Source organism: Aspergillus steynii, assembly GCF_002849105.1.
Source record: "Aspergillus steynii IBT 23096 chromosome Unknown P170scaffold_4, whole genome shotgun sequence".
Classification (NCBI taxonomy): domain Eukaryota; kingdom Fungi; phylum Ascomycota; class Eurotiomycetes; order Eurotiales; family Aspergillaceae; genus Aspergillus; species Aspergillus steynii.
In genome coordinates this window covers 2,445,563-2,460,806 of record NW_020194401.1, presented here as the reverse complement: position 1 = coordinate 2,460,806, position 15,244 = coordinate 2,445,563, and the positions used below count along the sequence as shown (strand labels likewise).

General features: G+C 52.0%; 5 protein-coding genes across 5 annotated transcripts; 2 read left to right on the top strand and 3 right to left on the bottom strand.

The window, feature by feature from the left end:
* The first annotated feature begins 30 nt into the window (after positions 1-30).
* Positions 31-1,822, top strand: P170DRAFT_408660 (uncharacterized protein). The gene is made up of 2 exons (XM_024846740.1): positions 31-1,224; positions 1,282-1,822. Exons 1-2 carry the CDS (start codon positions 87-89, stop codon positions 1,455-1,457), a joined length of 1,314 nt encoding a protein of 437 aa, XP_024704725.1. The 5' UTR covers positions 31-86; the 3' UTR covers positions 1,458-1,822.
* A 51-nt stretch (positions 1,823-1,873) lies between these two features.
* P170DRAFT_509971 (AP-1 complex accessory protein LAA1) lies at positions 1,874-8,660 on the bottom strand. Its single transcript, XM_024854730.1, has 5 exons — positions 5,731-8,660; positions 4,396-5,673; positions 4,107-4,338; positions 3,755-4,056; positions 1,874-3,698 (listed from the first exon to the last, which is right to left on the bottom strand). Exons 1-5 carry the CDS (start codon positions 8,533-8,535, stop codon positions 2,151-2,153), a joined length of 6,165 nt encoding a protein of 2,054 aa, XP_024704724.1. The 5' UTR covers positions 8,536-8,660; the 3' UTR covers positions 1,874-2,150.
* A 153-nt stretch (positions 8,661-8,813) lies between these two features.
* On the top strand, positions 8,814-9,814 carry P170DRAFT_436998 (post-initiation translation factor DPC29). The gene is made up of 2 exons (XM_024849267.1): positions 8,814-9,019; positions 9,081-9,814. The coding sequence occupies exons 1-2, from the start codon at positions 8,821-8,823 to the stop codon at positions 9,704-9,706; spliced, it is 825 nt and encodes a 274-aa protein (XP_024704723.1). The 5' UTR covers positions 8,814-8,820; the 3' UTR covers positions 9,707-9,814.
* Positions 9,815-9,890: 76 nt separating this feature from the next.
* On the bottom strand, positions 9,891-12,538 carry P170DRAFT_509969 (Mis6 domain protein). Its single transcript, XM_024854729.1, has 4 exons — positions 12,286-12,538; positions 12,185-12,238; positions 11,090-12,123; positions 9,891-11,035 (listed from the first exon to the last, which is right to left on the bottom strand). The coding sequence occupies exons 1-4, from the start codon at positions 12,305-12,307 to the stop codon at positions 9,938-9,940; spliced, it is 2,208 nt and encodes a 735-aa protein (XP_024704722.1). The 5' UTR covers positions 12,308-12,538; the 3' UTR covers positions 9,891-9,937.
* A 222-nt stretch (positions 12,539-12,760) lies between these two features.
* Positions 12,761-15,108, bottom strand: P170DRAFT_384270 (CLPTM1 family protein). Its single transcript, XM_024845675.1, has 4 exons — positions 15,033-15,108; positions 13,893-14,954; positions 13,342-13,827; positions 12,761-13,287 (listed from the first exon to the last, which is right to left on the bottom strand). Exons 1-4 carry the CDS (start codon positions 15,069-15,071, stop codon positions 12,970-12,972), a joined length of 1,905 nt encoding a protein of 634 aa, XP_024704721.1. The 5' UTR covers positions 15,072-15,108; the 3' UTR covers positions 12,761-12,969.
* Between the last annotated feature and the right edge of the window lie 136 nt (positions 15,109-15,244).

Genomic DNA, 15,244 nt, shown 5'->3' with positions numbered 1-15,244 from the left:
CTTCGCCGCGGGAAATTCAAACCTGGACAACTCCATGCTTCCTGCTGGCCTTTTGCTTGACTGACACTCTTTCCGCCCTGTTCGTCATGGCTGCCCCGAGGCTCCCATTCCTTTATCCGCACTTGATGCGCTCAGTGCGCTCCTGCGAACCGACAACCTACCGCTCCATCCGAATCCCGTCTAGCCACCCCTCGTCGCAGAAAGCCCCCTTCCACTCCAGTCGGCGGAGAGCACAAGAAACGTCATATAATCGACGATATGGCCCTGCTGCTGAAGCAAACCTGCCGCCCCCTACGCGGCCCAAAGACGAAGCTCGTCACCCTCCGACTCCGCCGGTGCCCAAAGACAAAAGCAACACGTCACCGCATACCCCTTCTCCGCCTGAGAAAGTGCTCTCTGAAGATGCCAAAAGCGACGCTATGGACACTTCCTCTCGATCCAAGAGCTCGAGCTCCGCAGAATCAAACGACAAAAAGACTCCAGAAGAGCTAGATCCCCGAGAAGAGTCCGAGTCCGATGACCGCGATGCCTCCGCATCTCCGAACCTCGGCGAGAATCCCCAGCAAGAGCGACAGTCGAAACCCTCCCAATCCGTTCCTTTCGAAGGGAACCCCCTTGACGGCGTCCTGCACATGCCTTCACCCTCGTCGTATCTGACGCCATCCGGATTGCCCTCGTCGGGCGAACAACATCCACACCTGACCCCTGCGCCTTATGTCCACCACTTCGACACCTACTCCCTCGTCCGCGATCTCTCCACAGGAGACTTCAGCAATGACCAGTCCGTAACCATCATGAAGGCAGTGCGGCGTATCCTGCAGAACAACCTCGACTTCGCGAGGACCAACCTGACGTCCAAGTCCGATGTAGAGAACGAATCCTACCTGTTCCAGGCGGCCTGCTCCGAACTCCAATCGTCTCTTGAAACGGCTCGAAACTCGGAAATGCAGCGGCAGCGTGCTTCCCGAACACAGTTGCAGCATGAGTCGGATATCTTATCGCAGCGCTTGAACCAGGAGCTTGCGGGGTTGAAGGATGACATCAAGGGCATGTTCAACGATCACAAGATGACCACCCGAGAACAACAACGCAGTATCGACACCTCCGTCCAGGAACTCAATTACAAAATCACGGTCTCGTTGAATAGTGACGGTAAGAGCGAAATCGAGGGACTTCGGTGGATCCTTACCCGTCGGGCTGCATTGGCCGTTGCCACAAGTGCTTGTAAGCTTTTCCTCCCCTCCCCCTTTTTTACCCTGGCAGGGGACTAACATCCTGCAGTTATGATCATCCTCTTTCTTAAGTACTACTCTGTCCAGAAAACACACGACGGTGTGGAAAAGAAAAAAGAAGTGCCAGTCAAGAAGAAAACGGTCGAGAAAGTCATCGTCCAAGACCCGGCAGTTGAAGCCGTGCATCCAGTTCCAGAGCCTCATCTTGGCGAGTCTCTAGGCTGAGAGATCATCCGCGCATAAAATCTTCATTCTCTCATTATAGCAACCCCTATTGTTAAATTTGTATATCAGTTTCCTTTCTCTCTGTCATTATTATACTACACATGTCTCCGGTGGCGTTCGATCATAGACTTTCGACCTGCTTCATATACACACGCAGGCCGTCACTGGCTGCGGATGGTTTTTCATATCTTTTTTCCTATTTCTCCTTTCCTTCTCTCTTTCATCTTTCCTTTCCTCCCTGAGCTCCATAAATCTCATCCCGAGCTTGGCATCTCAACTAGCTTTTGCGATACCCTCAAGACACATACTACCTACCTACTCTGGTCCCGTGCTGAATAAGAAAAGAAAAAATAGATAGACTCGACGAAAAAAAGTTATCATATCATAAAATTCTAATTTCATACTAATATTTGTTTGTCTATCATATGTAATCATATATGCAAAGGCAAGGTTGCCAATGTCAAATCAAAAAAACGTCAGGTATACTCGCCATCATATCGTCCACGGCGTTTATAGTCTCAACCATTTGAAAGCGTCTTCGTCGTCAAGATATCCCCCCTCTGCGCTGAAGCCAAAAGGGGTGAACCGCACAGGAAAGAAAGAAAATACAGGAGAAGAAGGAAGAAAAAGAAAAAGGACCAAACAGGGGGCATGAAACAAACAGAAGAGGTTGGGCAAGCTGGGTTGGGTTAGTTAAAAGTCAAACCTCAATGCAATACTTGGCATGGCTTGCTGTCCACCGGCCTGTGCCCCGTCCCTTGCGCTCTTGTTAGCACCGGTATCAGCCTCTGCGCTGCGAAGGATATCCTCGAGGAGAGACTTCTGCTCCGGTTGCATGGTACCCACGAGCGCGCGGAATACAAGCTGGTTTGTCTTTGCGAGTTCCAGGAGCAGCGCCGCTGATTCTTTGTAGATGGGTTGGCCTTCACGTCTTGCGCGAGCAAGAAAGGTGGACATCATGAGGGACAGGGCAGTTGGGACATCGGCTGCGGTGCCGACGTAGGAGACGAGGGTGCGCGCGATAACGGCGCGTGAGTTCTCCGGGTCACTGGGGATTTCGCCAGACGACGTTGGGCAACCGACGAGGAAGCTGATGAGTTTAGGGAAGAGATATCGGGCGACAAGGTCGTCAGTTGGTGATCTCGGGGTGGGAGTGAGGAGGATAGAACGAAGGCAACCGGCAGCGACGTTGGCGAGACCGACATCTTGGAGGCAGTCAAGGAATTCGTCAAGGACTTGAATAATGACCGGGTCCTGAGGGGGGATCATGTGGCTTCCGGTCGTTAGGAGGATCGTGATCGCCAGGAGGGTATTCTTTGCGCAGGGCATTGAGGACTCGGATTCGCGGCGCTGGGCGATAGTCAGGGTTGTAAGGAATCGTGTGAGACACCCGCGCATTTGACGCGATATGACGCTGAGATTGTCGGAGTTTCTATTGCTGCTGCTGATGCCGGCAATGAAATGCTTGAAGATCGGAAGGGCTTGAGGCACGACCTCAGCCTGACAAAGCCCCGTCGCAAGAATCGTGCTGAAGATGTGCAAGATACATGCGTTGAGATCATTGCGGATGATCGAGGGGAATATGGATGCCACATTAACCAGCGATGACAAGGAGAGGCGGATGAGAGACAACGAGTCATCCGATCCCACGTTGAATCGTGCAAGGGGCGAGGTTTCGCGGAGGTTAGGCAAGAGCCCGGCCAGAACGAGAATGATACTTCTTGTCAGCTCAAAAAGCTGCTCGATGTCATCAGAGAGATGATCGGTTCGATTTTCGCTGCCCTTCGCAGAGGGATGGTCGAGAGATAGGTTTCGTGCGATCTCAACAATCACATTTTGAATGGGGAATCCTTCAGTCAGCACGAGGCGGTCGAGCGAATCCATGGTCTCCGTGAATATGGCATCTTGGTAAATTGCGTTTCCGGAAATTATTGGCCGCAGTATTCTCTTGAGAGCCTGAAGAATCTCCAACCTCTGAGGTGGTGTTGTAGATTGATCAACAAGAGCTTCAAAGGCTAGACCGAAAAGGACGAAGAAGAATGCGACTGGTTCATCCCGATAATTGATGTCATGACCTTTTCCTCCGGTCTCTTCTTTAGGTGTGGGCTGCCCATCCTCTTCTTTTTCTTCGGGCTCAACGGGCTGAGATTTCCCATCCAGCGCATCAAAGACAAAGTCAATGTCTTTTTCTACCAGACCGGCAATGGCGTCAACGAGGCTCAGCCAGGTATCTTGGTAGAACTAATGAGAGGTTAGCTTCGGAGAGTGTAGTTTTGGCTGCATGGTAAGAAGCCTACCTTCAAAAGAGTCTCCCGATTCAACGCAGCGTAGACCTCATCCAGATTGTTGCTCAAGGGACCAGTACCCAAACTACCAGAGATGTCTGGTTCAAAACGCAGCCGGGCGTATTCTTGGAGGGAAGAAAGCCACAATGGGGTGAGTTTCAAGAGGTACGGCTGGACGACTTCATTGAGATATTCTTGGTCAATACTGGCGATTTGCAGCCGGGCCCAGGCGGAGAACAGGGCCATCTTAACCATAACTCTTGCGTTTGAGTTCAGGCCCTTCAAGTCTCCTATCTCGGTGGTATCCGGATTTTCTGGGGAGCATTAGCAACATGTCAAACAGGAATTATAGAGCAACACCTACTTGAGAAGTTCTCAAGACCAAGCACCAAAAGTTTGAGAATTCGACCCATCCGATCCACGTTGGTTACTATCCCAGTGGCAATGAAAGTTGCGGAAACGTTGATTGCCTCCGATGCAAGCTCCGGCGAAGAGTCCACGGCAAAAGCGGGCGTGAGCGCTGAGCCGATTTGAGCCTGGTATTGCTCGAGGAGCGATGCTTCGGCAAAATCTGGGTCGGGAGTTTTACCAAACATCTAGAATCAAGGGTTAGTGGCAGGAGTAAAGGTATATAATAAACGGTGGAGACTCACTCTGAGAACTTGATCAAGGATCTTCAGACCCCAGACGCGCAGTTCTATCACGTTCGCTGTGGATGCCGAGAAAGCCATGCGAACAATGTCTCCAACCTTTTGCTGCAACGCGAGCTCGGCGGGAATTGTCTGGTCTGGAAGGATTGCGGCATTGACCGTGTCCAAGAGTTCACTGAGGCAGCCCATAACGAAGTTGCGAGTCTGCCACTTCAGCAATTCCTGACCAGCGACGGCGTCATTTGCATTATCGGCCTGTCCTGCCCCGGCGATAGCAGAAGCAAAACCTGCGACCTCATCATCAGGCATATCGTTAACGGCGGTCTTGATAGTAGACGTCGCTGGTATATCCTCTAGTTTGAGACGAGTCTTCGTCAACGTGTTGTGGCAGCGTTGGACCCAGAGTTCAGTTTCTACCAGAGCAGTCTGTTGCAACCAATCTTGGATCATGCTTCGTAGGATTGGATTATCGGGCGTATCATCGAATGTAAGCCAGATTTCCTCTTCGAGGGTAGGCGAAGCCGTTTGAATCACTGATGCTGCATCACGCTTCATGAGATTGCTCAGTGCTCGAATAGCCACGTCCCGCATCAGGGGGTTATTAGAGGACAGTTCGCTCTGCAGCCGGTGGACGTAGCCGGAAAAGTCTACATATCCCGGCGCATATAATGACAGGTGGTCTAGACATTTAGAGCTCTCAGTCACCAGAGCCGGATTTTCCTCCAGTTGGAATTGGCGAAGTAGAGTAAGAATGAGATTGCGTGTCTTCGCAATGTCCTGGAGATCAGGTCCCAAAACATTGATCATGGAATCAACACAACGGCTGATCAGAACAGGCGTGAGGAATGACATCTCAATATTAGAGGTTGCCAATGTTGCCGACTCCTCGTTGTGGGTGTCTGCATTGTAGAGCTGGGCAAGCATGCCGAGTGAGCTCGAGACGAAGGGTGAGAATGTCAATCCAGCGGAATTAGCAACCCTCTCCAAGCCTCCGAGAGCCCAGAAGTGGACCACTGGGTGCGGATCATTGCAGAGCGACATCAAGACGCCGACGATAGTTTTCAGATGCAACCCGGCTGCCATACCACCAACCTGGGAATGAATGCAACCCAACGCAGCGGCGCAGCCGGCACGGGTGTTGGGCTCCCGGTTTTCAACGATTGTGTCGACAAGCCAGTTAATCTGAGTACTCGTGAATGTATTTCCGGAGCTATCGCAGAGTCTTCCGAAGGCCTCGACACCGATTGTTCGAACAATTGAGTCGGGGTCAGTGACGAATTTCTATTGAGAAGGGCAAAAGTCAGCGTTTTTCTTGTTGGGACTTCTAGGATCACGTACTTGTAACAACTCTTGCAATACTTTGTCAGTCGCAGGGTTGAGCTTTCCAGCGGTGGTTCCAGTATCTCTAGCAGCAGCCTTTAGAGCATGAAGCAACGCCACGGCGATGTTTACCACCATAGCGGCTTTGCGACCAGGGTTGCGCTGCAGACTTGGGGATGAGAGGAAAGTGGCAATTTGCTCTATGCTGCTTTCCTGCACTCTAGGGGCATGAAGGGGTATAGCCACGGCGAAAAGCTCGACAGCTGCGTTGACAACACCAGTAGAATGTGGGTCAGCAAAGTCGCTTCCATTTTCACTGGGCGAATATAGCAAGATAGAGTCGTGTTCACTCGCTTGGCAAATGGGGAAGGTCAGAGCATCGTCGATTGCTTGGTCTGCAGAGTCAACGGCAGACCAAGCAGGGCCATTGTCATTCTCATCTTTGCCAGTGAGGCTCACACGGACATATTCCCTAGCCAAACCGGACACACCGAAGCCAAAATTGTCGCACAGATCCCACAAAGAGTCGAACTGTGCGGTGGATGCCGCAATAGAGTTCTCCAGATGGCCGGTTTGAGTAGCGTCCGGGTCCGCAAACGAAGAAATTGCAAGGCTCAAAAGACTGGTTTGAGAAATGACGTCCGCATGGCTAATCGGATGGACATGGAGAAGCTTGGAAAAACACTCAAGCACGCGCCGTCGAACCATTGTCGCAATGTCATGAAGCTGTAATGATGGGTGCAAACGTTGAGAGATGTCATTTACAGACTTCTGACGAGGCATGTCATCGAGAAAGGTGACGGTGTTTTGTAGCATCGCAGCTATTCTCCGCGCGCCGTCCGCCGTTATCAATTTGCTATTGAACTCCATAAACACTAGCAGTGACCCCAAGGCACATTCTCTAACGTGTGCAAGGAAGCTCATTTCCAGGTTCCCACGCTGAGCAAAGTTCTCCTTGCCGAGATGTTTGGGGAGGGCGTTCTTCCAGAGCAGCATCAACTGTGACAAGTGAATTTTCACAAAACTCGGACCAAGCGGCATCAGTCCTCCGATCAAGATCCATGCCACCTGAATCTGCGTACTTGCGGCGCGTAGTTCGGAATTGCTGCTCGTTTTTAGGAGGTCGGTGGCCTGAGTAAACACACGGGAGAACACGTCCACGGATCCATACAGAGGTTGCAGGCGAGACGTGCTGAGCATTGCCGATAGTCCATTCGCATAGCCAACACAGCGGCGAGGGGCCTGGCGAGGGGTGGAGAGCTGGCCAACCTCCCTGTTCAGGCTGTTCAGGCAGATCGTAACGCAGGACAAAAGTTGGTGTGGGCAGGCAAGAACGAAGCTGCGCAGGCAATGCGCGGCATGGATCTGAACGGTATAACTAGGGTGCGGGAGAACCTGAAGCAATGCTTCACGGCATGGCTCGGCCAAGTTTCCAAAGGCAGAGCCGAGAGAAGTAATCAAAGAGGATAAAGCGCTGAGAGCGCTTGTCAAGGTGTACTTGGTGGGTTCACGACGCTCCTGAATGACTTGAGGATAGTCCTTGATGATCTCATTGATCAACCACCTGGCAGCATTCAATTGACTGTTTTCGCGCAGCGATTCGCGGCCAACCGTGTCTTCCAAGATACTCTTGACAAACTTCCTCGTCATGAGCAGTCGGAACCTATTGTAAGTGACTGTGGGGTGATTGAGAAGCTCGAAACAAAAATGGCTTGCGATCTCGCCATAACGCTCTTCGATAAGCTTCTCGCCGAGAATGCGCAAGACATGTTTGTAGCACACCGCAATAGCCGCCCGCGAACGATTGGACGTTGTACTCCGCAGGTACTGGCCTGACAGCTGGCGAAGGAGGTCAGGTAGTAAGAAGAACAAGCGGGCCTCGGACTTCTTCGGAGCTGAGGCTTCAGAAACCTCAGCCTCGTCCTCGTCCTCGCCGGGCTTCGGCGTAGGCTTCTTGGACATCCGCTTAGATTTCTTTGGTTTCGGCGCCGCCAAAATTCGCGAGTCGGTAGCGTGTAGCTTAGCTAACGCTCGAGCAAGACAAGCAGCAGCAGCATGTCTGACCGGGGCCACAGGACTATCAAAGACCTTCCAAACCACCGCTTTCAGGTTCTCAAAATCATTCGCGTTATCGAAGAACGGCGTCGTGTTGACAAGTTGCTCAAGGCACCGACAAGCGTGCACCTGAACAAAAGTGGACTTGTCTCCAGTCGCGGCATTCCGAGCCTGCTTCCAAATATCTCGTGCAGTTCCCTCATCCACCGGGACGCCGGCTCCGATCACCACCTTGCGCAGGACCGCAAAGACCGTACCCCGAAGACCCGTATGATTGCTGGAATGTTTCAACAACTTGAGCAAGCTGGAAATGACAATTCCAGACTGCGCGAAGACACTTTCACCCGCGACGGCGAAGACCTCCCCCAAACAGTGGACGGCGGCGAACTTGGTCTTCAATTCCGCCTCACTTTTCCCGGCATTCAAGGCCGCCAGCAGCTCCGTCACCGTTTCAAACAGTATCCCGCGATCGCCTTTGCTGAATATGGCTCCGAAACATCGGCCGAGATTGTTGCGAATAACGCGCGTGATCGTGGGCGAGGAGAGCGTCAAGATCTTGAATAGCTCCTTCTTGAGGAACTTCTGCTGGGCCGAGACCTGCGTCCTGTCCAAGGCGGAGATGTGCTGGACAAGCTCCGACGTGAACGTCAGCAGATAGAGGTCCTGTTGTTCCGAAGGGAGGGCATGGAGCTTGGTGATATCCAGTTCCGCACGGGGAGGCGCATTGTCGGAGGCCGTAGTAGATGCAGCTGGGTCGGACGAAGACATTGGATGCGAGGATTCCGGCTAGGGGTCACCCATACGGTTCCCCAGAGAAATTTCCAAACAAGAGCGAGATAGAAAGACGCCTGAGGAGTACAGAACAAGAAGATTAGACCGGAATGACGCCGTAGACGGGCCCCTTAGGGAAGAAGAAGGAATGGGGAGGAGCAGTTGGCCTCAACTCCGGGGGGGCGGCAACGCGGAGAAACCCTCGGGCCGGCTCCGCATCTGCGGTTCTAGACTGCGCCGACACCGACCTGCATCTCGTAGATTAATGCAATGGCGTCCATTATGACCTGGAGTCTGCGGCTCTGGCGTCCTCTCCCTCTCCGGGGACCATGTCTGCCCCGTCGTAGTCTGGCAACGACTGTCCCGCGCCTGGCAGGACACAGTAAATGGTCCACCATCAAACATGACAAGGCAAAGAATGACAAGGCCAAGGGCAACGAGCGCGGAATCGTCAGCAAGGAAATCAGCAGTGCGGTGCAGAGTATGCCTCTCAGCGATCCTTCTTTCCCGCTGCTTCTACCAGCTAACTTTCTCGTTTCTAGTGCGGGGACCGGACCCGAAAGACAATCCTCGTCTGGTCCAAGCCCTTGCGAATGCGAAGCGGATTGGACTCCCAAAGAACATCATCGAAGGGGCCATTGCTAGGGGTCAGGGCATCAGTCTTCATGGCAAGGCTCTCGAATCAATGACGGTGGAAGCCATGTTGCCACACTCAGTTGCGGCGGTGATCGAATGCCAAACCGATCTGAAAGCCCGGACCTTGCAGGAAGTTCGCTCTGCCGTTAAGTCCGGCGGCGGAGTTGCCACGCCTACAATGTATCTATTCGAGAAGAAGGGCCGAGTAGTTTTCGAGAAAAGGGACGGTCTCGACCCCGATGAATACATGGAACAGGCTCTCGAGGCGGGGGCCACAGACATCGGAGCGGATGACGACGGTCGACTCTATGTGCTCACCGAGCCGGCGGACACCAAAAATGTGGGTGAATCTCTCTCCAAGGTGACCGGTCTAGCAGTCGAGGGACTGGAAATTATCTGGGATCCGAATCCGGATACCATGGTGGAACTGAAGACAGATGAGCAAGTCAAAGAGATCGATGACCTACTAAGTGCCATCCGAGAGGAACCCACCGTCCAGGACATTTACCTGAACACGATCCAGCGATTTTGATATGGAGCATGACTTTTGTATATAGACTGCTCCAAGCATACCCCGGCGTTTAGATCGAGATCCATTGCTGTATGATAAGTCACTAACAATGTAGTATTTTTTTATGGCTGACGAATCTGGTGTTGAGGCAATGGCACGGAGAGAAGTATAGAAATGAGCGTATCTCAATTGTTCATCAGGTTTTGCTAAAAATCTATGGCACGTAAACCAGCCAGCATCTAGGCCCAGGCATCAATCCTTTCGCAGTGCCTTCATTGTGCTGCGCATCAAGTTCCCGATCCCAGCACTTCCCGTTGTATCTAGCCAATCGAGCATCTTTATTCTGTATTCCTGCCAAGATATCTTAATACCGCCGTCCTTCTCTAAAGCGCTCAGTGCCTTCTGAGTCACGGGCCTGTTCAGCCGTGGCTGGTCTTCGCTGACGCTGTTCTCCTCTATATCGGAAAAGCATGCGGCGGACATGTTGCACAAGGCAACATGGTGACCAAGTGAAGATGCCGAACCCACATTGTAAACGAATGCAGTCTCAGGGTTGCGTTCTTTGGACGCATCATTCACCTCTCGAATATACTTTGCCAGCGCATTGGTGGTGGGGGCCGGCATCAAGCACCCCAGCGCATTCGGATCATCCAAGTTGAACCCTCGATTTCGCCAAACCAGGTTGCAAATGTCCATGATATAACCGTTGAATTGACCCACGAGCTGTGTAGGATACAAGGAATCAGTAGACGACGGGGTTTGAAGTGCCTTAGAAGTCAGCGAGGCTTCAAAGGATGATTTGTAGTTGGCAAGGACCGAGCTGAAGATGGAAATCACGGAGCTTATTGGTGTTAAAACGAGGGAGTAGACCGTAGGAGCCAATGGAATCGTGAGGCGGATGCTGCCGTTCAGAGCCGCATGGGAAAAGAGTTCGCCTAGGACGCAATAAAGCTCGAGAACCGACAATGTAATTGGTTTTGAACTCTCCTCTCCGGTACTCTTGGGCTGCGGCAGTGTTGGTGGGCATTCAAGCACTGACAATGCCAAAAGCTCTGCATGTGAGATAAGACGAGTAAGGGGCTTCGATTCCTCCAAGGAAAACGGCCGCGCTCTCAGGTCGACTCCCCATTGACGTATTAGAGAGGTGTAAAAACCAAGCAAATGGCTCTGTGATGGGGGCATATTGTGTAGCACCGCCGCCTCCAACCGTGTCAAGAACTCGGTTCGTATAGAATCATACTCGCCCACGGGAAGATATTCAAGGAGAGCGAAAACTTGTTCTCTGTGGTCTCTGCCTTTCCAGAAACCCAGATAGGTCTTCAAGAACGAAGTGATCGTCGGGGACATCTCCTACGTCGCTGCTTAGTGGCCAAGCCGGAATTTTTCGTGGGTGGAAAGTCATACCTTTGTGTATCGAACATAATCGACCAAGAGACTCAGTACGTATCCTAAGGACTCGTTCTCGTCGTCGTCGTCCTCGTCATCCTGGGCACTCTCCATTTTGTCGACAAGAAAGGCATTGAGCCAATCATCCAACCGACGAATTGCGGCTTCTGGCTGGGCCAAAAAAATGTATTTTTGGGCCATGCTATCTCCAAGAGTAGAGATAATTTGGTTAGGTAGCTCGATCTTGTCCAACTTCTCGACAAAGTGGCCGACATCCCGCAATTCTTCCAAGGACGTGTGGTTATACGAGACCCGGGAAGTCTGAACAACCGGTACGATCACCTCCAATTTGCTCCTCTTCGTCAATCCACGATGGACCGCCTGGAACGTTGAAGGCTGAACCGCTTGCGTTCTTTCCAAATTGGTATCATGGAGATGCCTCACATGGCCGGACCACTCGGGGTCTGGGTGCTTGAAATATAGCATCTTCCTGCCAGAGACACCCAGGTCTCCAACAATAACATCGGGGCAGTAGTTTTTGAAAGTCTTCAGTAGTGTGACTAGCTCCTTCTCATCCCCACCAGAATTGGCGACCAGTTCCATGAGTGATTGAATTCTGAAAGGCTTCACGTGTTTCCGTCTGGTGACGAGGGAAAGTAAATGACACAATGGCTTCCGCAGGCTGATCATATCAAGATAGTTGAACAGCACCGCATAGAGTTTCGATAAGTGAGCCTTCTCATCGAGGAAGTCATGAACCAGAATGAGCCAGCGCAATAACAAAGCCTGTGTTGCCGGTGCTGGTTTGGTCTTGCTTGGACCAAGACAGCACACAACCTGCGTGACGATCTTAGATGGCACCCTCTCTGAGGGATACAGATTCTTGATCAGGGTGGTAATTGTGCCTTGATCCAGTTGACTTCTGGCAGTGAGGGTCTTTATCAAGCGCTCAAGAGTCCCCGAAGGGATCCCGCTTTCATACGCGTGCGAAGCGATGATTTTGCCCAGTTCCCCGGCATCTGTGTACCGTTGTTTGGAAGGCACAAACGCAACTATCCAGCGTCAGCCAAGGAGTAACAAGCACTGGCTACTTCGATTCATAAATCTTCTTACCTGCCTCAAGATGCTTCGTCGCATCCTGCAAGCTGTGGGGCCGACGCTCTGTGTCTAAAGATGTCAACAATCTCGTTCAGTAACAGGGCTGGTCCACAAACCTCTGTCTGGCTCGGATGACATTGGGGAATATGCGCGACACAATTTCCAAGGCCCGTTTTCGTTTTCAGCTACGTACTCCGTAAAGCGAAGCGCCCTTTAAGATGGCTCGGGACCTAGGTACACGCGCCGGTCGCGTTGTTTTGCCTAGGCTACACGCAATTCAGACCGTACAGATGCCAAGGACGTTGGTCAAGAAGCCCAAAGCAAACAAACGAAGACAATGATGGCCAATATACAAGGTCCAACAAAAAGGATCGTTGGAGGATTGTATGTCGTTGATATCGGGCGCAACTCGGGCGATGTTCGTCAAGACGAGAGCGGGAATTGACGGCTTAAACCAAATCGGGCGTCGGATCCAGTCTGCAGTCACTCCCCATAAATGTGATGTCCACCGGACTATGCATCGACAAACTGACGAGTTAATTACGGTCTAATGGAGTCTGTCAGACAAAGAGCGAAGTAGCAAGGTAAACAAGCTGCTTATGGTGTCATTTATGGGTCATAAGTGGACTTTATACTACAGAAAACATCGTTCTCAAAGTCAAGTATCCGCCAAACCACGCGTCGTGATAGGCACAGAAATTGACTGACATTCTGCGACGATGACAATTGGAAAACAAAAAAACAGCAGGGGGCTTCTTCGCGAAGCCACGCACATCGCCAAGGATCATGGCACAGGTGGTTTACTTTCTCTTCCGAGTCGGCTTGGAACTCTCCTTTCCGGATGCCCGAGCGGACGCCTCTGGCTTGGGTGGCTCCTCCGGTTTGGCAGGCACCTCCTCCTCCACATCGCTGTCGCCTCCCTGGCCAAATTCGTTGACACGCTTGTAGTCCACCTTATACTTCCAGCCCTGGTAAAGCCAGACGAAGAAAATGATGTCGTCCCGGAAGGTAGCAAGTCGGTGAAGCCACGGCATCTTGACCGTGAAGGCAAAGAGATCATCGATGAAAGTGTTGAGGAATTTGTATGTCAACGCCTTCCCTGGCATGTGAGCCACGGACTAGATGAAAGTCAGTTGAATCCATTCACCAACATTGCCGCTGAATAAACTCACCTTCAGTCGGTAGTTGATGTACAGACTGGGCACCATCATCAGGAAGCCGTAAGCATAGACGCTACCGACCAGAGTCTCGATGACGTAGGAGTACCACGACTTGTGTGTGTTGTAGATCAAGCTGTATGCCGCGTACGCGGCCAGGAGAGGCACGGCGATGATGTAGAGCCAGCGGAAGGCAATTTCGTCGTACTCCTTGGTCTTCTGCTCCGTATCGCTGAGTTTATGCTTATCTTCAAAAACTACAACGTACGGCAGGAAGGAAAAGAAAGAGTTGGTGGGTGGCGGCCGGAGGCGCACATCCACGGTCTTGGTGATTTTCCATGCCTCCAGAAGAATTCCAAACCCTTGACTGGCAAGGATCATCCACGAGGTGTTCTCGCTGTTATCCATGAGATAGAGGAAGATGACCGCTTGCATGAAAACATTAGCCAAGATGGTCCGGACAGACGTTCCAACGACGTCTTTCTTCTTGCGCCAGTGGGACTGTAAAGTGGGTGCACTCGTTAGCCATATCGAGAGGAGAATCACCATGGACAGTATGAACTTACGATATCATTCTTGAAGGCCAGCGTTTCGAACACCATGTGTAGAATAGTAACCACACCGGTGGTACCCAGCAGGTAAATGTTGGTATCGAGCAAAACCTCCTTGATCATCTCGAACTCACTGCCGTCGCCACCTCCCGGGGTGGAAGCACCATAGGCGGCTTGACGAGCAGTTTGCTTCGCGCTGTCGTCGACGCTGGCCATCATGCTGAATTTCCAATTCTGTAGGTTGTTGAGGGTGATGCGAAGAGGCACAGTCTCGACCGTGGAGTTAAGCTCCATCATATGACTCCTTAGCTGCCAGAAGGTATTCAAATAAACGATTGGATAATACCATCCATTCTGGCCAGAGATGTCTCTCGCACCACTAGCCTCAAGCTGCAGGTGTTGCCGGACAGCAGGATGTACCTGGCGATACTTCTGAACTCCAGAGTCGGGAATGAAAGACACGGTGAAATTCGGGTGATAGTAGGATGCGGTTGAAACATCAGGCGTGTTATCCTCCTCCTCTTCCTCTTTTTCTTCGGCACTGGCCAGGAGGTTCTTGAGCTTCTTGACCTTCTTCTTGGGAAGGTACTGGTTGAGCGGGCGGAAGAAGTGAACAGCCTTTTCGGTGCTGTAGCCAGGGGCGGAAGGATCCAGCTGATGTCCGGAAAGACCGACAAAGAAGTGCGCGAAGAGAGTTCCGTTCTGTTGGACGGCCTTGGGGACTTGAATGATGGTGTCAATTTCTCTCGTGTCGCTATAATTACCAATGGTGAAGTTCTTCTCCGACAACACCAGCGAGCTCGACTGCTGCGACTTGTGCGTAGGAACAAAAACTGAAGGCGAGACGTAGATGTTCATGTCCAAAGGACTATCGACAGGCCAGATGGGGGCAATCGAATCGGGGATGGGGCTGTAGTTCTCGATCTCGCTCCTAGCTGGGCGGGTGGTGAAATCGGTGGCACCGCCGGGTTTTCCAGCGGTACCAGCGCTCTGCTGCTTTCCACCAAGGAATTGGCCGGCAAGAAACTGGATCAGCATGAAGAAAGCCAGACCCTGGAGGGCCCCCTTGAAGCCGGACTGTAAAAGCAGCCAGTGTCAGTCAGCGCGACAAATGCTGCCGGACGATCGTAAACAGTAGTGGATAGATAGACGTACACCTTGGGACTCATCCCTGCGCTCCCGTTGTTCAGGCATGATGCTCTGTGTAAGAACCTGATCCCTGAGGCGAGCGAAGGAAGGAGAGAAAGGGAAAGAAAAAGGCCACGGACTAAAGACTCGCGCGCTGGTCCAGAAGCGGGATGGACTGGCAATTTAGCGGGTCACGTCTTATCGGGCGGAACGACCCTGCAGTATATTCTTCCCCAGCT